We start from the raw sequence: 26,748 nt of genomic DNA, 5'->3' as shown, positions 1-26,748 counted from the left end.
CATACACCGCGCCTGCCGCCGACGCGGCCCGAGCGGCCTCGGCTCGGTGTGCGGCGCCGCCGGCCCGCCTCCTGGGGCTCCTCTTGCGGGTCCCTCTCGAGTCCCATCGCCCGACAGCGGCCCGACCCTGCCAAGCCGCCTTTAAATTCCACGCCAGCCAATACCGTGCGCCGGCCGGGTCACGTGACGGCGCCCGGAGGGGCCCGGCGGCGCTCGCGGAGCCCCTGGAGAGCCCCTCCGCGCGTCCCGTCACCCTGCCCCGGTGGCTGCCGGGATACGGACGGCTCGGGCCGGTCCCGCTCAGTCCTCCAGCCGCGGGGGCCCTCCAGTTCCGCCGCCGGCGCCGCCGCCCGCCCGCCCGTCCGCCGCCCGCGGGCCGCTTCTCTGGGCCCCCCAGGCGCATGGCTCCATGAGGCAGGAAAAGGCGGCGCGTGAGAGGTCCGGTCCGCCCCGGCTGCGCCTGGCCCGGGAGAGAAGGTGGGACTCGGCGGCGCCTCCCCGCCGGCCGCTGGCCTCCTCCCCGGGGTCGCGGCGAGGACCCGGGCCAGGGCGGGGGGAAGGCGGCGGCGGGGGGGCCAGCGGGCCGCGTGTCCCACGAGGGCGCGGCCTCCGGAAACAGTTTCGGGTCCGGGTAAAGTTGGGGGGTCTCGGACCTCCCGGCGGCTCCCGCCCTGCCACGCGCGGCCCTCCCGGCCCCAGCTCCCCCTCCCCGGCCTGCTCGGCCCGCGGCGCGCCCTCCGCTCCCGCTCGGTCTCGTCCTCCGGCTCCGCGCGCCCCTCCTGCCCGGTTTGTGTCTGCCGCCCCCACCCCCCCGCAGTCCCTCCCTCGCCCACCGGAGCCCCGCGGCCTCCGCCTCCCCCTCCGCTGGGCTGCCCGCCCCTCCCAGGCGGGTTTGCCCTTCATCCCCCGCCCTTCCTGGCGTGTCCCGACCTGAACTCCACTCCGCCGCCCCGCCCCGCCCCGCCCCGCCCCGCCCCTGGTCCCCGCGGGCCTCCGCTCCCACGGCCCGCGGCGCGCTCCGGCAGAGCGGGCAGGGCCGGTCTCCCGCGGGCCAGTCGGAGCGCGCAGTCCCTGCTCCGCGGGGAGGAGGAGGATGGCGGCTCCGAGCCGGCGGCCTCTCCGCGGGGCGCGGCCCGCCCTGGGCCGGCCTGCGGCCGAGGATGGGCGGTGCGTTTGCGTGCGGAGGCCGGGGGGCCCGCCGCGGTACACCTGCCCGAGCGCGGGTTTGGATGTGAACTGGTGGCGGAGGAGGCCGTCATGGCCTCAGTTCGATCCCCGGCGCCCTCGCTGCTTTGGGGCGATGCCGGGACGCGGGCGCCCGGCCCGCAGGGGCAGGTTTGGAACGTTCGGAGGTGAGGAGAGCCAGCCTGGTCCTGGGCGGCTTGTGTGCTGAGCGTTGCTCTGTGGGACTGTAGTTCTTCAGAAACCAGCTCTCACGCTGCCTCTGCCTCGGTTTTGTTCATTCACTGCACCGGCATTTCCCTCTCAGGTGCAGGAGGGAAGGATGGAATCGGAAGGACGGAAATTCATCTCGGAGACAAAATAGCTCCCCCGCGCTGTTATAGCCGTGCCCCTGGCAGTACACACTTCCTGCTTCAGTGAGTAGTACCTCGGGTATTTGGAATAGAAGTTCATCGTTTGTTTCGGGCCTGTGTTGGGACTTGGGGTATAGATTTTACTTTGTTTACTTGATTTTTCCACTTCCATGTGGGGGTCTTAATGTTGAAGTGCTTTCCACTTGCTCTCTTTTAAATATGCAAGGACAAGTTTATTGTTCATAATCCCAGTAGAGTGACCTAGGTGGTGGTGGTACATGCAGTATTAATTACACTTACCCTCTTTGTCTTAATACATAAGTCTGGCTCTGTCCCTTCACAAATTACTCTTTTTAAAAAAACAAACAAAGAGCATAGCAGTGCAGTTCCTGTCAAGGTCAGTGATAGGGTCTCTTCCATACAGTTAGTGTTCAGAGATTTTTGGGACATTTTGCCCTAAATCTGTTATGGTGATGGTGATGCTATTATCTTGAAAATAATTAAAATCCTACATGAAAACAAAATTCTGGGGAAAATTACTATTGATTTTTAGAGGAGTGGGGAGAGGGAAACATTGGTCGGTTGCCTCCTGTACTCACCCTCTACTGGGGATTGAGACTGCAACCCAGACATGTGCCCTTGACAGGAATTGTACCCAGGACCCTTCAGTCCGCAGGCCGATGCTCTATCCACTGAGCCAACCAGCCAGGGCAATAAAAACATACTTAAAAAAAAGGAAAGAGCCGAAACCGGTTTGGCTCAGTGGATAGAGCGTCGGCCTGCGGACTGAAGGGTCCCAGGTTCGATTCCGGTCAGGGGCATGTACCTGGGTTGCGGGCACATCCCCAGTGGGGAGATGTGCAGGAGGCGGCTGGTCGATGTTTCTCTCTCATCGATGTTTCTGACTCTCTATCTCTCTCCCTTCCTCTCTGTAAAAAATCAATAAAATAAATTTTAGAGGAAAAAAAAAAAAAGGAAAGAAAGAACTGAAGCCCAGAAAAATCTGGCACATAGTAAAGGGAAGGGATCTAAAAACAACACTTGATCTTAGCCAAAAGGCCGAGAAGCGATGGGGGGGATCTAAAAACAAAATAGAACTTTTGACTCCTATAGTTATGTTTTTTTTCTTTTAAGTTAACGTGAAAATGTATAGTTCTGTGAAGTTTTCTAAGTCTAACGTTTAATTATATATAAGTAAATCTATATTTTGCAGGGAAATTTTTCACACAGCAAGTATTTTGTTTATGATGTGTGTGATGGGTTTTCAAAAATATGCAAATGATTATTTGAAATGATTACCAGAATGTTTGTAGGTTTTTCATTTGTCTGTTGTTTGGAATAGTTCCATAAGTCAGCCAGAATTGTATCTCAGGTGCCACTTCACTACTCACGTGATGAAGTTTTTATTTAACTCTCTCTCTGACACACAAAGGAAACAGTCTGTGCCCTTCTGTATTAAAGCTTGATTTGAACATCACCTGTATACTAATAAAGAAAAAAATGCAGAGACCTCGTTTTTCTTAGCCTCTTCCCTACTCCTACTACAAATATTTCCTGTAGTAAAGTAATGCCCCCTAGTTAACTATTTTGAGGCTTGTCTTCAAAAGGTGAAACCTGATTTTTTTTTCCACGTCCAGGCTTTTCTGGATATTTTAATCTGATTGTTTTTTGAAATCTAACTTTGATGGAGTAGTTCTGTCAGTATTCAATATATATGAAGACTTCCATAATAATAGCATATCTAGCAAGTTTAATTTCTTTTTAGTATAAACTTAAGAGGAGCCAGATAGAATAGAACTGTGTACAGCTCTCCTTCAGCCCAATAGTCATTCTTTATGTTTCCTGCACTCACAGTGAGAAGAACAGTGGGTGGTTTATTAGAAATCGTTGCTCTTCCAGGAGGGAAGCATTACGGTCATGGGAATAATAATCACAGATTAATATTATAATATTTTAAACTACAAGGTGGTTCTTTTTTTTTAATTCTTTATTATTTAAAGTATTACATGAGTCTCTTTTTTTCCCCCATTGACCTCTCCCCCGCCACCCCCTCCCACACAAGGTGGTTCTTAATAGAATTTTATTATGAAGGCACATTTCCTTTTTTCTTTTTTTAAAAAATATATTTTATTGATTTTTTTACAGAGAGGAAAGGAGAGGGATAGAGAGTTAGAAACATTGATGAGAGAGAAACATCGATCAGTTGCCTCCTGCACACTCCCTACTGGGTATGTGCCCGCAACCAAGGTACATGCCCTTGACCGGAATCGAACCTGGGACCCTTGAGTCCGCAGTCTGATACTCTATCCATTGAGTCAAACCAGTTAGGGCTGAAGGCACTTATTTCTGTAGAAATGGTAAGAATTCAGAGCTATGTTGTTTTTGGAAACGACCCTACTTTTGTTAATAGAGGCACTGGCAGTATTGGTTATAGCAGGTGCTTTAATAAATAGTAGTTATAAGTCAAAGAACTGCTTAAATGCTCTTAATGTGTTACTCATTGACTACTCACAGGTAACTCTGGGGTAGCAGAAGCCCAAGGCCGTACAGTGGGGCAGCCTGCCTGAGTGCATATCCGGTGTGTGGCAAATCATAGCTGGGATTTGAGCCTGGGCTGTAACCCCAAAGCCTAGGTTCTGTCCTCTGAAGATGGGAACTGGCAGTGTCAGCTTATCGCTTGCAGTGATTTCGGAGTATTGGAGAGGAAGGCCACTTCAGTCAGGGTGTCCTCCCCTCAGTACTGGTCTTTAGACCTTGTTTGTAAACATCAGCAATTTATAAGACAACATTTGTATTAGCTCCTGAAATCATAAATTGCCCTTCAGACAAATAAATGTGCCCCATCAATTCAAAAAGAAAGAAAATTCTTTTCAAGTGCACTTTAAAAAGTAGGTATGGTCTTCCCAAGGAAAGCCTCGAGCAACCTAAAGTTAATATCAGCTGAGGCTAAGTTTAGGATTGACCAGTTACTGGAGTGCTTTAGCAAAGAAGACAGCTACTAGCATAAATCAAACCATGAAGTTCATGTATGGGATATTTCACCTAACTTTTGAATGAATTGTCCACATTGGCTATCCATTTTCCTATGAATTAAACCATTCTTAGGTTTGGGCTGAATAGAGTAACATTGTTGATAAGAATAAATACTTAGAATTTAGCTCCAGTTTCTGACACACTCTCCAGTTAGTATCAGGATGGAACCAAGTATTTAAAGATTAGGTTGTGCCATAAACATCCTATCTAATAAGAGAGAAAAATGGTAATTGGTGTACGATGATACCCTTTTCATTGGCTAATCAGGGCTATATGCAAATTAACTGCCAACTATGATTGGCAGTTAACTGCCAACTAAGATTGGCAGTTAACTGCCAACAAGATGGTGGTTAATTTGCATATGTAGGCACAATGCAGGGAGGCGAAAGGGAAAGCAGAAAGAAGCCCCCTGCCACTGACAGTGATCGGAAACCCATGGGGGAGCTAAGCCCTGGGGCCGCCTTTGCCCTGCCCCCCAGCCATGATCGGAGAATCAGGCGCCTTTGCCCCCCTGGCCAGTGATAGCAGGAAGTAGGGGTGGAGCCAGCGATGGGAGCTGGGCACGGTCGAAGCTGGCAGTCCCGGGAGCTAGGGGTGCCTTGCCTGGGCCTAAAGCGGAGCCCACAATCGCGGGGCCGCTGCAGCTGCGGGTCCCCGCTGCCCGAGCCGGACGCCTCAGCCAGAGGCGTTAGGCCTGGGCAGGGGCGGAGCCTGCAACCGCGGGGAGCTGGGGGTCCCCTGTCCAGGCCTGACACCTCTGCCAGAGGCCTCAGGCCTGGTCAAGGGGCCGATCCGGTGATTGGTGATTGGAGGGTGATGAGGGTCAACTCGTCTGGCCAAGGCATCAGGCCTGGGTGGGGGGCGGAGCCGGGGATTGGGGGGATATGATGGTCCCCTTGCCCAGGCCTGAAGCCTGGGTCAGAAGCCTCAGGCCTGGGCAGGGGCCAGAGCCAGTGAACAGGGGGAGATGGGGGTCGTCCCCTGTCCAACCCTGACACCTCTGGCGGAGGCGTCAGGCCTGGGCAAGGGGCCGATCAGGCGATCGGAGGGTGATGGGGGTCTACGCCTCTGGCCGAGGCATCAGGCCTGGGCAAGGGGCCGATCCTGCGATTGGAGGGTGATGGGGGTCAACGCCTGAGGGCTCCCAGTATGTGAGAGGGGGCAGGCTGGGCTGAGGGACACTCCCCTCCCCACACACACCCAGTGCACGAATTTCGTGCACCGGGCCCCTAGTCCTATCTAATAAAAGAGAAACATGGTAATTAGCCGTACCTCTGCTACCCTTCCCATTGACTAATCAGGGCGATATGCAAATTAACTGCCAACTAAGATGGCGGCTAATTTGCATACTGAAGGCATGGTAGGACAGCACAAGCCACCATCCAGGGGGGCAAGCCACCATCCAGGCCCCCCGTGTGCCATCGGGATGGGCGGGGGCTGGGGCTAAGGCAAGTGGTGCTGATCACTACACCGGAGCCCTCCCCCAACCACCGGAGACACGGGGCCCACTCCCGTGTGCGATCCACAGGCGGGAGGGGGCTGGGGCCAAGACAAGCGGTGGCGATCCCTTCGCCCGCCTACCAGAGACAGGGGGCCCACTCCTGTGTGCGACCCAGGGGTGGGCGGGGGATCAGCGGCATCACTTGCCTTAGCATGAGCCCCGCCCGCCCGCCGGGAGCCATCCAGCCCAGGGCCAGGAAGGCAGGAGGCAACCCTGGAGCCCTGAAGCCACCCGGCTCTCCCAGCTGTCCGCGCTTCATGAATCCCAATTTTCCGCGGAGGCGACGGCTGCAGGACCCAGAGCGGGAGATGGGAGTGGGGCTTGATGGAGGGCACCGGCGCGGAGGACATCTCCCCAGGGGGCAGCGACTCCCCTGCCACTGGGGAGATCTCTGCGCCGGTGCCCTCTGTCCAGCTGAGCCGCACTCAGCCTGCTCCCCTGTCTCCTGCTCTGCGTCCTGCAGCCGCTGCCTCCGGGGAAACTTGTGATTCATGAAGCGAGGGCAGTGGGGAGGAGGAGGCACCTAAGAAGTCCCCGGCCGCCGGCGCTGGGAGCTGGGAACTTTGTGCCAGGCGCTCCCGGTGGGGCCATGGCAGAGGGGAGCTGGGACTCTGGCCACCACTGCCACCGCCCCCCAGCTGGCTCCGTGCACTTGGTGCGCTGGCTACTGCTGCTGCATTGGCTGTTGGAAGCTCTGCTGCCGTTTGGGGTCCAGGTGCAGGAGGCTGGCCAGGGGCCTAGGCCAGGTCAGCAGCCCCTGCCGTGGCCTCATTAGCAACAGAGAGGGCAGCAATATAATGGTGAGCAGGGCCTGAGCCCCGCCCGCCCGGACACGGGGCCCTGAGAGAGAGAGAGGCGGAATTTGGCACCCCTCATCCCTCCCTGATCAACCACTGTGATTCAGGCCAGCGAGGGCTGCCTTCAGGCCGCAGCTCCAGGTCCCTCATCCCCACCCCAGGCCCGAGAGCACAGTGCTGGGCAGAGGCACCCAGTGGTTCGGGAATGCAGCGCAGCAAGGGGCCGGCACGAGGTGGGGGGCGGGGGGGAGGGCTGTGTTTACACCACGAAGTTCCCCACTTCTGCCCTGGCCTGCATCCCTCCTCCTTCCCCTCAGAGGCCCAGCTTCTGCCTACATGCTTGCTTTGCAGGCCCAACTGCACCGGAGAGTGAGTTATGGCAATCAGGATGGCCACTTCCTGGGATGGGATGGCCAGACCACGGGGATTCATGAGGGCAATGAGGCCCGTGGGGCATGCACAGCCCTCCGGCAGTGGGGGTGGCCGGCCAAGCCGAGTCTGGCTACAGTGGGGCCAGTGGGAGCCCGAGGCCACCCCAACCCCCACAGGTCCTGGGCGGACAGTGGCTCAGTAGAGAGTGGTATCTCCATGCATGGTGCCCAGGGGCGGCTGTGAGCTGCTGCAACCCCACCCCACGCTTCAGGGAGGGGGAGAAGGCTCATAGCCACCAGCACCCTATGCTGCACCGCCTGGCCTGTGCCTCAGCCTGCCAGGTTGGCAGGGTCCAGAGAAGGTGAGCTGTTCCCTTCCCCCAGTGGTAGAACAGGGAGGAGAGCGCTGGGTGCAGGGAGGGGACCTCAGCTGGGATCCTGCTGGTGTGGGCTCAGGCAGGGACCGGTGCAGAAGTACCAGGGCACAGTTGCTTCGGTGTCTCAGTGAAGTTTGCAACTGACTCAAGGAGGAAACCCGAGAGGGGAAAGGCCGGGAGGCATGAATTGCTAGCACTGTAGCCACTTGAAAACAGCTCCACTTGGAATGTGAGGTGGTTGTATGTTCAACTGAGAAGTGAGGGGGCTGAACTCCACCGTCGCTGGGCTCCTGTCAGTCCGAGGCCCAAGTGTCCACCACGACAAGGAGAGAACAGAGCGAGGGGCCCGGAGGAAGGGAGGACAATTGAAGAAAACTGTGTCTAGACTTTCCCCAGCCCCTCTCCTTCTTTCTGCTGCCTACAAGAGGCCCAGGCCCGGCCACAGTTCTGTGTCCACCTTTTTTTTTTTTTTTTTTTTTTTTTAAAATATATTTTATTGATTTTTCACAGAGAGGAAGGGAGAGAGATAGAGAGTCAGAAACATCGATGAGAGAGAAACATCGATCAGCCGCCTCCTGCACATCTCCCAGTTGGGATGTGCCCGCAACCCAGGTACATGCCCTTGACCGGAATCGAACCCGGGACCCCTCAGTCCGCAGGCCGACGCTCTATCCACTGAGCCAAACCGGTTTCGGCTGTGTCCACCTTTTAGTCCCCTATTCTCCAACCACAGAGGAAAGAAATAAGGAAGGAGTCTGTGCTGCCTTCAGAAAGTATCTATATACCTAATCGGCCAGTTGCCTTCCACATAGGGAGGCCAGACTGCGGCTTAGGCCCGCTCATCACCGGGACATCAGTAGGACTTCCTGTGAGGGCTCCCAGACTGTTAGAGGGGCCAGGCTGGCCTGAGGGATGCCCCCTGAGTGCACAAATTTTTGTGCACCGGGCCACTAGTCCTATATGATAAAAGCCTAATATGTTAAGTGTCTGGTTGGCTGTTCAACCAATCAAAGCGTAATATGCTAATGATAGGCTAAGGCCGCTCAGCCACTCGTTAAGATGTGCACTGACCACCAGGGGGCAGACTCTCCTAGCAGTAGGTTAGCTTGCTGCTGGGGCCCTGCCAATCAGGATTGAACGAGACAGGCCAGACACGCCCTGGAGCCCTCCCGCATCCCTCCCCGGCCCGATCATGCACTGGTGGGGTCCTTCGGCCTGGCCTGCGCCCTCTTGCAATCCAGGACCCCTCGCGGGATGTCGAAGAGCCAATTTCTCCTGATCCCGCAGGCAAAGCTGAGGGATGCCACTGGAGCATGAATTCATGCACTGAGCCTCTAGTTCTTATAAAAAGGCAAACTTAAATGAAATCAACTAGGAAATATGTAGATAAGATGGCTGATGTGTATACCATATGCAGGGCACCAGGTTAGGTGTAGTGAAAGGTAAAGGCATCCAGCCCTGAGACTCAGGGTGAGGGTGGCTGCAGGGCTGGCTGGGACTGAAATGACGGTAGAATCCTGCCCGCTTCCCCACAGGAAGGGAGGAGGAGTTGCCAGCTGGTGGACCCCAAGGAAGGTGTGATGACTCTTCAGCACTGAGAACATATTTATTTGACACTTACTAAGTTAGGAGGTGAAACAGTCATTCCTTTTATTTCCTCCACCTTTTTGTGGAAGTACAACTTTGTCTCCATCTGGTGGAAATCCATTTTACCTAGTTCATTCTCATTGATATCTAGTGAACAGAGGAAAATGAGATCACTACTACTGGCTCTTAAAGTGGCCCTTGAGTTTAGCTTTTTGTTTTTTAACATGTTTTTATTGATTTATTGATTTACTTATTAGAGAGAGAGGGAAAGAAAGAGATAGGAACATCCATGGCTGCCTCCTGCATATCCCCTACTGGGAATTAAGCCAGCACCCCAGGCCTGTGCCCTGACCAGGAATCAAACCGGAGACCTGTTGGAGTGCCTGGGTCAGTGTTCAACCACGGAGCCCCTGGACTGGGTGAGGTTAGTTTTGAAAGTAACCAACTGAAAGCTTGAGAGGGTCTCGGTGACATAATGTGTCTATAAAGCAAGGATTTTTACACTTGATTCCACTAATTTCAGATGAACTGACAGCAGTAACTATTCAGTTACTCCTACTAGGATCGAAGTACCATTTTTGCTGGGTTGTTTTTTTTTCTAATATATTTTATTGATTTTTTACAGAGAGGAGGGGAGAGAGATAGAGAGTTAGAAACATCGATGAGAGAGAAACATTGATCAGCTGCCTCCTGCATATCCCCTACTGGGGATGTGCCCTCAACCCGGGTACATGCCCTTGACCGGAATCGAACCTGGGACCCTTCAGTCCACAGGCCGACGCTCTATCCACTGAGCTAAACCGGTTTTGGCTATTTTTGCTAGTTTTTAAGAGGTTTTGAGGAAAAGTAAGAACAAATTCCCACATTGTTTTAGAAGGGGTGTTGAGTATATCTTTAGGGGGTTTTTTTGTTTGTTTATTTTGTTTTGCGCTGTTATTCTGAGATACCTTACACTGTACTCTCAGGTGCCAAGCTTTTGGAGAAATGAGTGTCTGCTTATTGTAGGGTGGTCCTGGAAGCTGAGTCTGGGACTACTTGGTTGTGGTGAGGTACCTGCTTTGTTGTAGTAGGATTAGAAGAGTCTCTAAAGAGAAAGTTTTGATGAAATTGGTGGATAGGGGTTAATCCTATCTAATAAAAGAGAAACATCGTAATTGGCATACGACCGCTACCCTTCCCATTGGCTAATCAGGGCGATATGCAAATTAACTGTCAGCCAAGATGGTGGCCAGCAGCCAGGCAGCTTGAAACCAACATGAGGCTTGCTTGCTTCAGTGACGGAGGACTCCAACGTTCCCCGCCTGCCACTGCAGGCCTCTGAGCTGCAAGCAACTATGTAACAAACATAGAAGCTAAACAAAACCCCTGAAACCTGCTGGGCTTCAGCCAGCAGGATCGCAACATTGTAAGCAAAGGCCAGAAACCTACTTTCAGCAGCGGAGGCCTAAGAGCTGGAGCCAAGCCTTAAAGCTAAAGCTGGCCCAGAATAAAAAAGAAAAAAAAAGGACCGGTTGGGAGCTTCAGTCACCCCCAGCCTGAAAACAGCCATCAGCCCCTCACCCAGACTGGCCAGGCACCCCAGTGGGGACCCCCACCCTGAAGGGGGTGTGACCAGCTGCAAACAGCCATCATCCCCTCACCCAGGCTGGCCAGGCACCCCAGTGGGGACCTCCACCCTGAAGGATGTGTGGCCAGCTGCAAACAGCCATCATCCCCTCACCCAGGCTGGCCAGGCACCCCAGTGGGGGCCCCCACCCTGATCCAGGACACCCTTCAGGGCAAACTAGCCGGCACCCACCCATGCACCAGGCCTCTACCCTATATAGGAAAAGGGTAATATGCCTCCCAGCACTGGGATCAGCGGAGCTGCGAGGCCTCCCGGCACCGGGATCAGCGTGACGGGGCAGCGCCCAAACCCCGTGATTGCTCTGCGGCTCTGTGTGTGACAGGGTGCGGCACCCCAACCCCCTGATCGGCCCTGCTCTTTGTGTGACCATAACCTCCCCATCGGCCCTGCCCTGAGTGTGAGAGTGGCGGCACCCCAACCCCCTCATCGGCCCTGCTCTGTGGGTGATAAGAGGGTGGCGCCCCAACCCCCTGATTGGCCCTGCTCTGTGCGTGACAGGGTACAGAGCCCCAGCCCTACTGATGGGCCCTGCTCTGTGAGTGACGGGGAAATGCCCCTACCCCCTGATTGGCCCTGCTCTGTGCATGACGGGGTGGCGCCGCAACCTCCCCATCGACCCTGCCTTGAGTGTGACTGGATGGTGCCCCAACCCCCCAATTGGCCCTACCCTGAGTGTGACTGAGGGTGGAATCACAACCTCCCGCTCGCCCTACTCTGTGTATGACAGGGGGCGGCGCCCCAACTCCCCAATCAGCCCTGCTCTGAGCCCGACCAGGGGCTGCACCTAGGGATTGGGCCTGCCCTCTGCCACCCGGGAGCAGACCTAAGCCAGCAGGTCGTTATCTCCCAAGGGGTCCCAGACTGCGAGAGGGCACAGGCCGAGCTGAGGGACCCCCCTCCCCCCCCCGAGTGCACAAATTTTTGTGCACCGGGCCTCCAGTGTAATAAATAAAAGCATTTCCTACCAGCACCCTGTTTTACTTAGCGTTCTTTTTCTTTTTACTTACTGATTTTTAGAGAGAGAGAGAAATGTGGATTTGTTGTTCCACTTATCCGTGCATGTACTGGCTGTTTTCTTGTATGTGCTGTGGCTGGGGATCGAACCCACAACTTCAGAGCATCAGGGCATCTCTTCAACCAACTGAGCCACCGGGCCAGTGCTACTTAACATTCTTTATTGTAGTTCACTTAATATTTGCTTTATACTGAAAGATAAAGTGCTGCCTTTGGTCACTGCTTGAGAATATTGATTGAATTATTTGCTTAATGGCCTCCCAAGAAATGCTTGGGCCTAAAGAGTCACAAGATTTGGGTTGGTTCTCTTGATTTCAAATTGTAGCTTGAGAGGGTGTGGGGGAATTGTTAAATGTAATCTGTTGTGTTTGTTCCCACTGCAGGTCAGTGGTTGTACTTTGTGTGTAGGCAGAATATTCCGAGAATTCGTTTCTTCTGCCTTGGTGTGGTGTGAAATCTCTTCTGTTGCTCTGTTCCGGGGTGTTTCCTAGTCAGGTAGTTGATAACGCCGGCTAACAAACACCTGAGTTGTCACAATCTCATAACATCTAGTTCTTCCTTCAGGTGTGCTTTGGTGTAATGAGAATGAGCAAAGATTTCTTTTTTTTTTAACCTTTGTGTTTCTTTGTTTTTTTTGAATTTTGGGTGTTCAAACTCCAACTCTGTAGAGATTGTTCTGCTTCATTTAACACGTTACATACAAGGTGGAAAGTTAAATGAGAGCTCAGAAGCCAGTGACATCCATTGTGAACTCCAATGACAATGTCAGGGGAATTGGTACTTGTGCAGGTGATGGCTGAGATGTTGGTTTTGAATTTGTTTCTTGCTCCATTTTTGTTGGCAAGGTTCTGCAAACTCGTAAGCTAGTTTTTAGTACACCCTTGGATGTAGTTTGTTTTCCATCCTGCCCTTAGGAAAGGGGCTGAATCCACCGGTTATTATTGGCAGGCCTCACACTTTGTGGCTTGGAGTCTAGCATACAGATTGTGCTCCCAGTTCTAACTCTGCCTCTTAGTGGCAGTCTGCCTTTAGGCGGGTTATCTGGCTTATTCAGCCTGAGGTCCCACCTCTGTAAGATGACAGGAGCATCGTCTGTCTTGCTGAGTGGTTTTGAGGGTTTTGTGAAACCCTGTTTGGAGAGCACCTGTTCAGGCAAGCACTCCCCAGTGAAGTCCTGGCCCTCCAGGAGTTCGTGCCGGTGGGAGCAGTCAAACAAAACCCAGATGGTGAGAGCAGCTGAGTAAATTGACACTACACACCAGACATTGTGTTAAGCACTTCACATATGTTAACTCATTTTCCTAACAACCACAGGGGCAAGTCTGGTTACTCACATTGTGAGGAAACTGAGTCAGACAGGCAATCCTGAAGGATCAGGATTTGAACCCAGGCCAGTTGGTTTTGGAGTCAGTGTTTTTCAACCAAGATGTTCTGCCCCCTCTCTTAAATGTTTGAACAAGACAAGAAAGTCTGTGCTCAGAATCAGTGTAGTTTCTGGAAGTTTTAATGGATCAAGTGCATAAGGCTTTCTCAAAAAGAATCCTATTTTCAAGCCAGACATTGAAGAATACAAAGGTGTTATTCCTCAGCTCTTTCTTTTTTTTTTTTTTTTTTTTTTTTTTTTTTTTTTTTAGTGCCCTTGACCGGAATCGAACCTGGGACCCTTCAGTCCGCAGGCCGATGCTCTATCCACTGAGCCAAACCAGTCAGGGCAGCTCTTTCAACTCACTAAAAATTACCCTAGATACAAAAATGTGTATTTTGTTATGGATCAGCATATATCAAGAACATAAACGGCCGAAACCGGTTTGGCTCAGTGGACAGAGCGTCGGCCTGCGGACTGAAGGGTCCCAGGTTCGATTCCGGTCAAGGGCATGTACCTGGGTTGCGGGCACATCCCCAGTGGGAGATGTGCAGGAGGCAGCTGATCGATGTTTCTCTCTCATCAATGTTTCTAGCTCTCTGTCCCTCTCCCTTCCTCTCTGTAAAAAAAATCAATAAAATATATATTTAAAAAATAAAAAAAGAGAACATACACGAGTAAAACTTGTGAAATTTTTACATCTCATTCGACTTCAAGTGACAGGCTGTTTTTGTAGAATTAATGGCATTGCAAGTGGGTAGGTAAACATCTTATTTGATTTAAAAGGCTGTGGGATTTATAACCAAAACACTATGTTTTAGAGTAATGCATAAAAAGGCAGTTATGTGCTATGCGTTCAAATCAGAGAAAATTTTAGGGAGAATATCTAGGGAAGGGCTAAAACATGTAGTCACTTGACAAAAACCAGTATACTTTTCTCAAGTCAAGAGAATTTTACAAACTTTGGTATAATTGATATTGAAATAAATAGGATTTCTATTTCCTGATTCTGTGATTTGACACAACAGAAAGAGGATTTTGGTCATGTTATAGCTGTACATTTCTACCTTGGGCTTTTTAAGAAAAAAATTTAGTGAAAAGATCCTCCCATTCACATCATCAGATGGCTTTCTGGCCCATCTGATGCCACACTATGTTAAGCTGAGTGGCTTTGCATTTGTTTGCTTTGCAATGTACCTGGGTTGCGGGCACATCCCCAGGGCAGAAAGGCTACCTCACAAAAGGACTATGAAGCTTGGGTCATTGTATGAATAAAAGTTTCTACTAGGTGTAGCTTTTCTTGAATGAGGTCGTAAAAGGTTAGAGAGATATGTAGAAAGTGGAGTTCTGAAAACCAAAGAAAATGAGCATTTGCGAAGGATAGCTGTGAGGACAGAAAGATGGAGCCCTGTGTTAGAAGGCTGCTCTTTGTGGAATGGCAGCTGACGGCTTTTCACCTTCACTAAGGTCGGGGCTGAAGTCACACATAATTCATGTTCGTGATGAAGAAATGCTGAGAGGGTGCGGTTCGCTAGGAAAAGCGCGGACACCTCTCTGGGGTCCTTTGAAATCAGGGTGCCTTTGGATCCTCTGAAGCGGGGCGGGGGGGGGGAAGCAGCCTGAGGGGGAGCCTGCGAGGTCCAGGGCAGTCCTCCAGCCAGGCCAGCCTTGAAGTGCCGTCCACCATCCAGCCTCACGGGCTGTCCCCACCCGTCCTTCTGCCCGGCAAGAGAACACTGTGCTGCCTGCCTCCATCCGTGGTGACCGAAGCGTCATGGAAAATAAACCGGGGTTCCTGCTGGGGGACTCGGGGTTTCTTCTCGTCACGCTGGCCCGGGATCCTTTGGCCCTGTGACCTGGGGAGAGCGAGCCTGGATGACTCTTGCCTCTGTGTGGAGACTCTTTCTTCTGTTTCTGTTTTCTCTTTTTGGCTAACCATTTGAGTCAATGCTTATCTGTTCTCTTTTTGGTTAGGGTTCTGTACATTCCAGACCGCGAGCACTGAGTCAGGATGGGAAAAAGACGCTGCGTTCCTCCACTCGAGCCCAAGTTGGCAGCAGGCTGTTGTGGGGTCAAGAAGCCCAAGTTATCTGGAAGTGGAACGCACACTCACGGGAACCAGTCCACCCCTGTCCCCGGCTCTAGTTCAGGGCCTCTTCAAAACCACCAGCATGCGGATGGCGGCAGTGGTCGGGAGAACGTGTCTGACTTAACTCTGGGACCTGGAAACTCCCCCATTACACGGATGAATCCCGCATCGGGAGCTCTGAGTCCTCTTCCCCGACCCAATGGAACTGCCAACACCACCAAGAACCTGGTGGTGACCGCAGAGATGTGCTGCTACTGCTTTGATGTCCTCTACTGTCACCTCTATGGCTTCCCTCAGCCACGACTTCCTAGATTCACCAATGACCCCTAGTGAGTAAATCCATCAGAGCAGGGGACAGTGAGAGTCAGGATGGCATCTTCCCGCTACTCATAAAACTTGAATGTGATTTAGGAAGAGGATGGTGAGAAATATCTAGAGTATCCACTGGATTCAGTATTGGAAAGGGACTAGGTTATATTTGGAGGAGGTGTAGGTAATGTTCTGGTGAAAGTAATGTTCTGGAAATCAGGATTTTTTTTCTTGGCTCTTCTGTTGTTTCAAATGTACAGGTCACACTGTCACATCGTCACACTGTCACATCGTTGTGGACCCCCGTAGTGTTGAAGTCCAGGTGAACTGGGAGCTCATTTAATGGGAGCTGCGATGCTTTCACAGGGTCCCCTCCCTCTGTTCAACAGCAATCCCATGGAAATCTCAGGGCTGCTGGCACCCCACCCACATGTCAGAATCTGCTTTACTGGTTAGTTGGTTTTGTTAACCCTCACCTGAGGATATTTTTCCTTTGATTTCTAGAGTGAATGGGAGGGAAGGAGAGAGAGAAACATTGATGTGAGAGAGACACAACAACTGGTTGCCTCCCTCACGTGCCCCAACCAGGGCTGGGGATCGAACCTGCAACCAAGGTACATGCGCTTGACCAGGATCAAACCCAGGACCCTTCCGATCGCGGGCCGACACTCTATTCACTGAGCCAAACCGGCCAGGGCCCTGTTTTACTCTTTTTAATTCAAGACTCTGTTGTTTGTCCCCAGCCCTCTCACGTGCCAATGATGGGAGGAGCATGTGTATCAAGTGCAAAGTGAGGAAGCTCAGGCCGGTGTCTGCTCCTGGCTCGGAATCGGAGCGGCCCCGAGCTGGCTTGGAAGAGCTTTTGAGCTTTGTTTTCTGAGATGCGTGGAGCACGCAGCATAGGAAGGCCTTGCACAGCCACTGGGCAGGGAGTGCAGAGGCATGAAGAGAAGTCCTTGTTCTTGGGAGACTTGTTGAGTCCTCCAACCACAGGCACAAAGTGAAATAGTGTGTGGTGCACTGTGGGCAGAGCAGAAGTCGTCCCTCCTGTGTGGTGGTGTCAGAGGAGAAGAGATGAAGAGAAAAAGTCCTAACTTTTCAGGGCAGTATTGCCACAGGGTACCATACTCAGAAAAACCCTGCAGAACAGGTGCAGATGATCCCACTGGGTCTGAGTGGGAGCAGGCATGTCTCTAAAGGAGAGGGACACAGGTTGGGAGAGTGGGTGGTGGCTGCAGCATTGCAGGGCCATTCTATTTGGGCTCCTGTTTCCACCTGCAGACAGTGGACTACTTGAGGGCTGTGGAGTAGTGTTGAGACAGTAACTCTAGCTGGTGCTGTTCAGGTGTGTTAGTATAAGGGAAAGACGTGTGGGTGGGAGATCTGCTTTGTAACAATGATCAAAGAAGTAGGTAACTTGAAATTTTTAAGTTGCTTTTTAGAAGTGTTTAATTCAGGCATCAAAGAGGTAAAGGCATAGGAGCATGGAGGAGTCTCAGGAAGAGAGATAGACCCGAGACTTCTTCCTAGAAAACCCGTCACCATCCATCTGATGTAGCCGAGAAACAGAAGGTGGTGATTTCTGCTAATAATAAGCTCTCTTCTGGAAACATTGTTTTTCTTTTTTTTTTTTTCTTTTTTAATATATATTTTATTGATTTTTTTACAGAGAGGAAGGGAGAGAGACAGAGAGTTAGAAACATCGATGAGAGAGAAACATCAATCAGCTGCCTCCTGCACACTCCCCACTGGGGATGTGCCCGCAACCCAGGTACATGCCCTTGACCGGAGTCGAACCCGGGACCTTTCAGTCCGCAAGCCGACGCTCTATCCACTGAGCCAAACCGGTTTCGGCTGTTTTTCTTTTCTGAACATTTATGAGCAGGAGATATTTGTAGTTGCCATTGGCAGAAATAACTATGGGAACAGTGTGGGGCTCTAGGGAGTGCGTGCAGATGAGAAGGAGAAGGTGCACAGGCCCAGTGTGTCTGCATGAAGGGTGGAACTAGGGAACTTGGACATTCAAAATAGAGTAAAGAAGAGGAGAAGGACGTGGAGAATTAGAAGAAAAAAAGAAGTCCTGGACAGAGGAAGAGGACTGTAGCACATGCATGTGTCAGCAAGGCCCGTGGGAAGGGCTGCCCAGAGGGCCTTTCTTCATGCGCCTTGCGAGGTGTCCTCCGTGTCCCACCGGGACTGTACGCCTCCCAGAGGGGAATAGAGTCCTGCAGGGAGCTGGCAGTTCAGAAAGCAATCATTTTGGGGAATAACAAGTAAACAGGAATAAAGCCAAGGTTTGTTCTTATCCATGATTGATTTGGGGCTGGAGAGTGTTTTGTGTTTTGCTTTTTTAGTCCGCTCTTTGTGACATGGAAGACAGGGCGGGACAAGCGGCTTCGTGGCTGCATTGGGACCTTCTCAGCCATGAATCTTCATTCAGGACTCAGGGAATACACGTTAACCAGGTAATTACACGAGGCATAAGATTGGTGGAAAAATTGGCGATCAAATTTGTCTTCAAAGTAATAAAGAATGAGTGTTCTCTTGGTGAGCAGGAACTGTGGAGGCTGTAATCTGTGAGTCACTTACTGGTTCAAGTATAGACAGTTAATAGCATCAAGTTGTTTTTAGCACCTGGGTATGAATGGATAATAGACGTTCTCTGCATAGCTCCAGTTGTAAATATTCGGGCACATGCTCCCAACTCCAGAGTAGCCTCACTTACGTGTTTTTGTCCCCTTCCAGTGCACTTAAGGACAGTCGGTTCCCCCCCCTGACCCGAGAGGAGCTGCCTAAACTTTCCTGCTCTGTCTCCCTCCTTACTAACTTTGAGGATGCCAGTGATTACCTGGACTGGGAGGTGAGAACAGCTGCATTTGGAACTCTGCGTTGCATTTGGGTTCGGGTTAGTACATGGTGATGTATCTCCTTCATTGAGAGGGTATAAGAATGTGACAGTTGAGTTTGGAAACAATTATGGGCAGCATGGGTGGACAGAAAAAGTGCTACAATATCAGAAGCAGAATTATGAAGATTTCTTTCTTCCAAGTCTACTTTGGTTCACATCCTTCTCCCATGCCTGATAAGTAATACTGAGATGGGGGAGGAAAGGGGGACATCTGTAATACTTGCAACAATAAAGATAAATTAAAAAGAATGACAGTAATATTAAATAAACAACAAAGGAAACAATCATGATAAATTGGAATATTCCAGATCCTTCTTGGTGAGCCCTTGAGTCGAAGTTGTTACTTAGAGTCATTTGTGAAGGGCCCTGAGCCAGATCAAACCCTGTGGCATGTTCATTTAATGGACTAGATTGAAGGTGGCGTGTTCAAGATGATCAGATGAGCAATTGAAAGAATTTATTCCTATAACCCTTATACACTTAGGTGATTACATGTGGAATCACATCTCTCAAGCTAGTTTTTTTGGCTTTTATATCTGACAGCATTCGTGATGAAATCAAGAGGTTCTCCTGGTCATGTGTGGGTGGCTGAAATGTCCTTAGAATAAATCAGTGCCATTTATTTGGTTGTGGGTTTTTTTGTAGGTAGGGGTCCATGGAATACGAATTGAATTCATCAATGAAAAAGGTGTCAAACGTACAGCCACATATTTACCTGAGGTTGCTAAGGAGCAAGGTGAGTTGGACAAATGGAATTTCATTGAACAACACTGAACATGGTGTTGCCGACTACCAGGCAGGAGAATAGAGTGTGTGGTCTTTCAGCCCAAATGCCACTAAGAATGAGTGCCCTTCTTTTTAATACCTACCAGCTTCTTCTAGAAGGAGGAATGAACTCTGAACGATGCAGAAGCTGGGAGAAGGAGGGGGGAATGATTGCTCCTACTTGCTTATTTCACTTTCAGGGAATAGCTTTATTTCTTGTCCTCCAATATTGGTGATTGTAGTAAAATTCCACCAATCAACTTGACCATATTATGGAGTTCATTGTAAAGGGAAGCTGCCCATATTGGGAGTTTTGAACTCTTAGTCATGAGTTATTAAACAGTATTATACTTGGAAAAAGGCAAAATGTAATTAATCCTATTTTTTAAAGAATTTAGCAGTAGAGGTGTTGGGGACGAAGGAACTTGGTAGTTACTAAGTTCTTAAACTGTGACATTGAAGATGGAAAATGGGTTGGGCAGTTTTCCCTTTAAAAGAATACCTATAAACGTTGCTTGTGCATTCTGTGATGTGTAACCTCATATTCTTTCTTTCTTGGAATTCTGGTTTTTTAAAAAATTAATATGTAAATTAACACGCACACAGTATTTGTTAGATGTGAACCTGAAATAGAGAAAATTGTCCGGTTTAATATGTCGGTGAACTAATTATGTGGCCAGCAAGTTGCCTTGTTGATTTTCATTATGGTTGTGTTTTAAACTTTTTCAAAAGCAGTGAGGATGTGACATAAAACAGAAGCCTTTTATCCACCTTTTTGAAATCATAAATCCCGTATTTCTGTACGAGAGGGCACACCATAAGTATTTTCTGATACTGAGATGTGATGATAACCTCGGTAAATAATCAGAGTACTTTTGCCATTTGAATATTGTTTGGGAAAATTAAAAAGTGGCACATACTGCAGTAATTTAGGGACTTTTGTTTGGTTTTCAGTTTGATATATTTGGTTTTATCTGTTACAAACATGCAAGAACAACACAGCAGCACTGTGTGAACAACTTTCCCGTCCTTTTTAAAGAAATAGCTTCCCTCCTACTATCAATTCTCTATAATTGAAAACTGGACTCCAAGAAGCCATCCAATGAAGGAAGGCCACACTGAGGAACATGAGCTGCAGCACTGAATTCTCTTTCCACAGAGCATCCCTGGCTCCCAGCACTAGGCCCACCACCAGTCTACGGTGGGACCATGTTTGTTCCTAGATACTGGCACTGGGATCACCTCTGACAAGAAAGATACAGAAGCAGGGCCTGGGGACAGTCACACGGCACGTGTCAGGCCACTGTCTCAGGTCGCCAAGGCTTCCCTTGGACTGTCAGTGAGCAGACCACTCGGTGCCCAGGGCTCCCCCTGCCCCTCCCCAGCAGACGTGGCTGCTTCCGCCTCTCCCCGTGTGAGAGCATGCCCCTCTGTCACTGCGCTGACCTCAGTGTGTCTCCTCTCCTCAGACTGGGATCAGATCCAGACAATAGACTCCTTGCTCAGGAAAGGTGGCTTTAAGGCTCCAATTACCAGTGAATTCAGAAAAACGATCAGACTCACCAGGTAACCCCCCCGTCTCATTTTCCTTGTCATTTTAATTTAGTTGGGTTTGCATGGAGGGTACTTGTTGATGGAAAGGGGAAGAAAGTATCTCTGCTGTCTCCTGACCACAGAAGTGCGGTGCGGTGAGGCCCTGCGGGGACAGGGCAGCCAAGACTTAGCCTCCTGAGTGTCCCAACAGCTAAGCTGAGAGCAGAGGGAGCAGGGCAAGGCCACTGAGCAAGTCGTGGGTGTCTGTGCCAGATGCGCTTTGGGGGAGGCTGAGGCGGTCAGGTGGCACCTTAAAGGAACAGTCAGAAAATGCTTGGTATGAAGAGTTGAAAAGAAACGCCCCTGCCTGTTTGGAGTGAATGCTTCTTTGGGGAGGCTGCCTAGTGTGGTAGAGTGTACGTGGCCTTGGGGTCTGAAACACAGCCCCACCCCTTAGCCATGGGACCTGGTCAGTTATTCTGCCACTCGAAGTGGAAAACTCTCCTGTCTGTAACAAGTGAATGATAATGTCTTAGGGTTGTTCTAGGTTGTGGTAAGGTGATATATGAGGAATTTCTAAACCAGGGCCAAGCATAGATGTCAGTTCTCTTCCCATCCCTACTGAAATCAAAATCACTGAGGGGTTTAGCTTCTATGGGCTTCTGTGGGCCTCTGGCCCCTGATCTGTCAAATGCTGAATAATCATACAGTAGCCTCACAGGTCTATTTGGAAGATAACCCAGTGTTTTTTAAATGCTTTGGATTCCAAGAAAAATTAAAAATAAATCTTCAAACACAAAGCATTATTATTATCATTATTATTATTATTATAATTTATTTGAACAGCCATTTCCCTGTCAAAATTCAGGAATAATCACCTTGCAGTGGAGGAGTGATTACAGTGGGAAAGAGATGGCTCTGGGTAAGGATTGTCACACCCAGCTCCTGTGGTCTGTAGTAGGCTCCATAGGTTTGTAACACCCATGCTTCGCATCCTGACTCATGGCTCTTTCCAGAGCAAAGCCACAGTGCTATGAATTCTGTTCTGATGGCCCTGGGATAGAGGGCGTATTCATCCAGGAACTGAGGCCGTCCTCTCTAGCCCCAGGATCCTTTAACCTGCTTCATGAGAATTTGACCCAGAATTAGGTATCTGTGCCCTTTTGGTTATAAATAACTTGCTTGTTACTTTTTGCACATTGAGGTTGTATTTCTGTCATTTTACCTCATTTTAACCTGAAAGTAGACTTGCAGTTTACACTGGGCCTTGGTTGCAGTCCTCTTCCAATCTGCCACCCATGTCCTCTGACTTGAGATTCTTCCTCCAGACCCCGTAGCAGATTGCTTAAGAGCAGCCTGACGATAAGCATATGTAGTGTTTAAAGGTGGGATGTGCCGACAACCCCTGCTCAGGGGTATTGTGAGTGTGCTTTTTCATCTCGTTCATTTGTATAACAACATTGTTTTCTTGTGCTGTCTTTCATTTTCTGTAAGTAAGGTTGCTCTTGGTCTTCCATTTTATTCTTTGAAAATGTGGAATAAGCTTTTGGTTTTCTATGCTGAGTGACTTCACTGAATGAAGTGCTTGGGGTTCATAATACCCTCCCCTGTCTCCTTACACAGGTACCGAAGTGAGAAGGTGACAATCAGTTATGCAGAGTATATTGCTTCTCGACAGCACTGTTTCCAGAATGGCACTCTTCATGCCCCGCCCCTCTACAATCATTACTCCTGACACACGGCTGCATGACCAGTCCCACCCCCCTGTGGCCACCAATGGCTATGACATCATTGGAGCAGACGCCTCCTCTTCCTGGTCCAGTTACTTCTATTACTGCACCATTTTATGATGCTAGCTTCCGTTGCCAAGTCTGCCTCCAGCTGACTCGGGGTTGGGGTGGGAGAACGGGATTATATTGAATGAAACAGAACTCGAGGGGCCCAAGCCTTATTTCAGCCTTTCCTCATTATGGGGTTCCGTTGGATTGGGGCTCCTCCATGACTAGTGAGCATTGCCTGTGGGTTCAGAAGGCCCTCGGCATGCACGTGGCCACCTGCTTGCTGGCTGCACGGTGGGAGCTGGAAGTCATGATTCCTGAAGGCTGACCCCACTTGCACCCTTGTAGCCTCCCCAGATCAAGTAGATGTGTTTTCCCCTGGCAGTCTGGGCAACGGAGACCAACAAGACACATTTTTAGGTTGTTTTAAATTCCTTTTCTAAACGTCCAGTTCATTGCATACCAACAGATGATGACAACCTCCATGCTTCATAAGTGGACGCCATGTTCGGGTTGGCCGTGGGCGCCGTGCGTCTTGTGAGGCTCCTGGACAGACACCCACATCCAGATGGAAAGCCCCCGGATGGCGTGGCGGATCGCATTCGTTGCTCAGCCAGCCTCCAAGGTTTAATTCTAACCCTGCTGTCGGTTGGATTTCCTGGCGCTCTTCTCGCAGTGAGTCTCCTGTACTGCACAGGGAGCTCTGTGGTGGAACCTGCTGAGGAATGAACTGGGACGCCTGCAGGAGGTCCTGACATCCTTGCCGCGTGCAGCGTGAAAGGGGAGGCCTCCTTCTTACCACCTGGCTACCTCACTCCTCGCCTGGTAGCAGTGCCTATAGCTGTATAGGTTCACAGAAGACATAGATGTTCACACAAGCACCTGGGTTGGGCTGTAGAAAGACACATTGTCACAGGAGAAAATCCAGGTCTCCAAACTGTTTTTGTCTTTTCAGGCAAACATCTTTAAGGGACTGAAAAGCAGAGGAGTTCCTTTTCCTAGTTTCCCTGTAGAAGTGAGAAGACAGTTGATTCAGTCCTTTACAGGACTTTAGAACAAAGCTGTGCAATTAAACAAGGTGAATCGTTATCTTGCCTAATATGCTGGGAGTCTTCACCCCACTGGGACGGGGTTCCAAGCAGCTCATTTTAGTCTAGGTCATTCCGTTTTCCTGTGGCATACTTCCCTTTCCCATAGCTGCTGACTAAGTACCTGTCAGCAAGTTCCTCTTCCCTCTTGCCCAGCCTTCACCCGCTTGGTGCAGAGCTGATGGCAGCTGGGACTCGGAAGGGGCTGTGGCAGCACTGTGACGGGGGCACTGCTGGAAGGGCCCAGGAGGAGTGGCCGGTGGGAGGAGACCCTAAGGGTAACTGTCCAGCAGCGCCCTTGGAGAACTCGAAGCAATTGGATGTCAACCTGGTGGACACAATGTTGTTATTTAATTTATTTTTAAAAGTTTATGGGGTGATGGTGTGGCTTTCCAGAATGGGCAAATAGTCAAGTCAAAAGACCTTTTGAGTTTTTTTCTGCCAGGAATTGGGGAAGGGGGTGGACAGGGACACAGTCTAAGACACGACACATGCTATTATAGGCATAGCTGTCTCGTTTCTTGGAAGAGAGGAGTAAAGGTGGGCAGGTTAGCTGGGCGTCATCCCTTAGGCTATGGCGCCTGCAGGGACAATGGGCTGACATCGGATGCCCAGGCTGGGCTAGATTCTCACTTCTTGCCACTTTTCCTTGCAGAGGTAATGAAAAAGAACTATTGAAGATGAAGGGATTGTTTGATGATTTCCTGCTGCTGAGAATAATAAATGTCTTGTTACAAACGTGACGACAGTTACTTTTAGGTGCCATGGATTGATGTCAGGGCGGTCAGTTTGGGACTAAACCATCCACCTTCAATTTGTACAACAGTATTGATCTATAGGGCTACACTTCATTATTGTTCAAGTGTTCTATGTTAAAAGTTGTGTTTAATTTCTAAAGATTAAAAAAAAAAGCAAAAAAAATGGTGCTAAAATTTTACCCCTGAGCACGCTCAGTGAAACTGGTCATGCAAGCATTTACAGTGCCATGCTTTTCAAGCCTATTGTTTCTCGTAGAAATGCTGCCCTATCTGTCTTCCCCAATGTATAGTGTGATTTTTTTTTATTTTATCTTATCAGGGGTGGGGTAGGATACCTGCCGTTAAGAAAATGAACAGAAAAGTTTGAACCCACACACGAGGGGGCTGGGAGTCTGCACGAGAACTGGCTAGTGAAAGCTAGCACCACACGGCAGGGCTTCCAGGCCCTGAGCTCCACCCAGGCCCAGCAGCAGAGGTGCTCGGGGTCCTCTTGCTGGTCACAGGGACTCCAGAGTTGACCAAGGAAAGTGATGTGGCCCTGGAAAGAAGGGCGCTGTCCGTGTCCGTCTTGAACGGGGCCTCGTCGGGAAGCAGTCTGGGAGTGCCCGGTCATGGCCACCTCATGAAGGTGTGGCAGGTGGCTCTCAGGAAAACACTGAGTCTGGATCATCCGTGTGGCCATTGTGCAGAGGGGATGGCAGCTCCAAACTAGAACTGAACTGCTCTCCGCACACTCCCCCTGCGCGGCCATGAGGGCGGCCAGTCCACGTGTGAGTGGTGGGTTTCAAGAGAAGGGACCGTTTTGCTCGCTCCGTTTGTCCTTGGGCTGCTCAAGCTGGACAGTAGGTGACCGCTGTTTTCCAGGAACCACCCCCCCCCGTGGCTGGTTTGGCTCGGAGCTTGTTTCGTCCCTGGCAGTGAGTGCCTTTTGGTCTGGAAAGTTAGCTTGTCTCCTAACACCCACAGCTGGGACATTCTCTCTGTAATTATGAATTGTGTTTGTTTTACATTAAAAGAGAATGTCTCCTCACTAGAGTTTGTCGGTGTTGGATTGTTCCCACTGTGAGGTTCTTAAACTTTTTTTGCTTCATAATTAATATTAAAGCAATTCATGTTAGGGATCCTTTCAGTATGAAAGGTTTGTAATGGAGACATAACATTTTATTGTTTATAATAAAAATCATCTATACAGAAGTCCTAGGTGTTAATATTTGCACAAGATCTGTTTTCCGTGTTAACACCTACAATTTCACTAACTGTTGGTGTTATTTTCTGTTGAGATTCTGGAGCCTAGGGAGCTTGTGTGTTTTTTATTAATTTTCCTATTTCCTTGAAGCAAGAGACTTTGTATAGCCTTCAAGTGCAAGGACTTCAGACCAATTCTTCGTATTACACTTGGTTGGCTCTTGGCTATATAACTGCTGAGTGCAAATCATTGAACTCTTTAACGAAGTATTGTAGAGAATAAATCATTATGGGTAAAAACTGTTCTTTGTCCTGCCTTTTTCTTTTCTTTTTTTTTAAGTAGTTTATTGATTTTTAGAGAAAGGGAGAGAAAAGCATTGATATGAGAGAGAATAATTGATCGGCTGCCTCCTGCACACCCCCTACCTGGGACTGAGCTCACAACCAGGAATCGAACCTCATACACAGGACTACGCCCAACCAACTGAGTCACTCTGGCCAGGCATCTTTTTTTTTTTTTTTTTGAATAGTGGTAGCAGTCAACCTATTTTTAAGGACAGCCAACCAGATGGTATTCATTCAGGCTACATATTTTGTGTGGTGTTCATGACCTCCAATAATATTTCACTTGTCTATTTTTGTGTGTTTGGAAGCAATGCCACTACACTGGTTTATTAGAGCCAAGTTTCCTGAACCAGGGTTTATGAACCCTTTAAAGTTTGGACTTTGGAAAGAATGTTCATAGATCTCATTAGCTTTTCCAATAAAACTGACCTTGCCCATAAAGTTAAAAACTGAAGAGGGAGGAGAAATCCTCAAATTTAAGATATCATTTGGTGACATTAATCCACCCTGGGACACTAGTATGTTCTGACCTAAAGGAAAAGGTTGCTTGCTCTTAGAAGGCCAAGAAAAGATGAGATGTGTTTGGAGAAAAATGACAAATATTTTCCAAACAACCTGAGATTGTCTTTGGTTTAAATTTTTATTTACAAGGATGTAATTTTTTCTTCTTAAAATACCCAGTTCTGAGGCCCTTACACTTGGCAGAAGTCATAAGCAAATGACCACATGTTAGATGTCAGGGTTTTATGATAATTTTGGAAAAACTATGAACAACTGATTAAACA

The 26,748-nt window shown here is 49.8% G+C and overlaps 1 protein-coding gene across 15 annotated transcripts; it reads left to right on the top strand.

The window, feature by feature from the left end:
- Window positions 1-25,921, top strand: AMMECR1L (AMMECR1 like). 15 transcript variants are annotated; one of them, XR_009453871.1, is made up of 10 exons: window positions 5-477; window positions 1,490-1,598; window positions 15,180-15,623; window positions 17,958-18,068; window positions 18,349-18,508; window positions 19,157-19,247; window positions 20,746-20,842; window positions 21,826-21,958; window positions 22,433-23,665; window positions 24,331-25,921. XR_009453871.1 is itself a non-coding variant. In XM_059704808.1 (9 exons), the coding sequence occupies exons 3-8, from the start codon at window positions 15,217-15,219 to the stop codon at window positions 21,956-21,958; spliced, it is 999 nt and encodes a 332-aa protein (XP_059560791.1). In that variant the 5' UTR covers window positions 5-477; window positions 1,490-1,598; window positions 15,180-15,216; the 3' UTR covers window positions 22,433-25,921. The 15 variants fall into 15 exon arrangements, 13 of the variants coding, with proteins under 13 accessions (XP_059560798.1, XP_059560792.1, XP_059560799.1 ...); XM_059704808.1 differs by having other exon boundaries at window positions 22,433-25,921; XR_009453872.1 differs by lacking the exon at window positions 21,826-21,958 and adding an exon at window positions 20,953-21,146 and having other exon boundaries at window positions 6-477; window positions 22,433-25,921.
- Window positions 25,922-26,748: the final 827 nt, after the last annotated feature.

This window comes from Myotis daubentonii, chromosome 7, assembly GCF_963259705.1.
Source record: "Myotis daubentonii chromosome 7, mMyoDau2.1, whole genome shotgun sequence".
NCBI classification, from domain to species: Eukaryota; Metazoa; Chordata; class Mammalia; order Chiroptera; family Vespertilionidae; genus Myotis; species Myotis daubentonii.
This window is presented reverse-complemented; position numbering and strand designations above follow the sequence as displayed.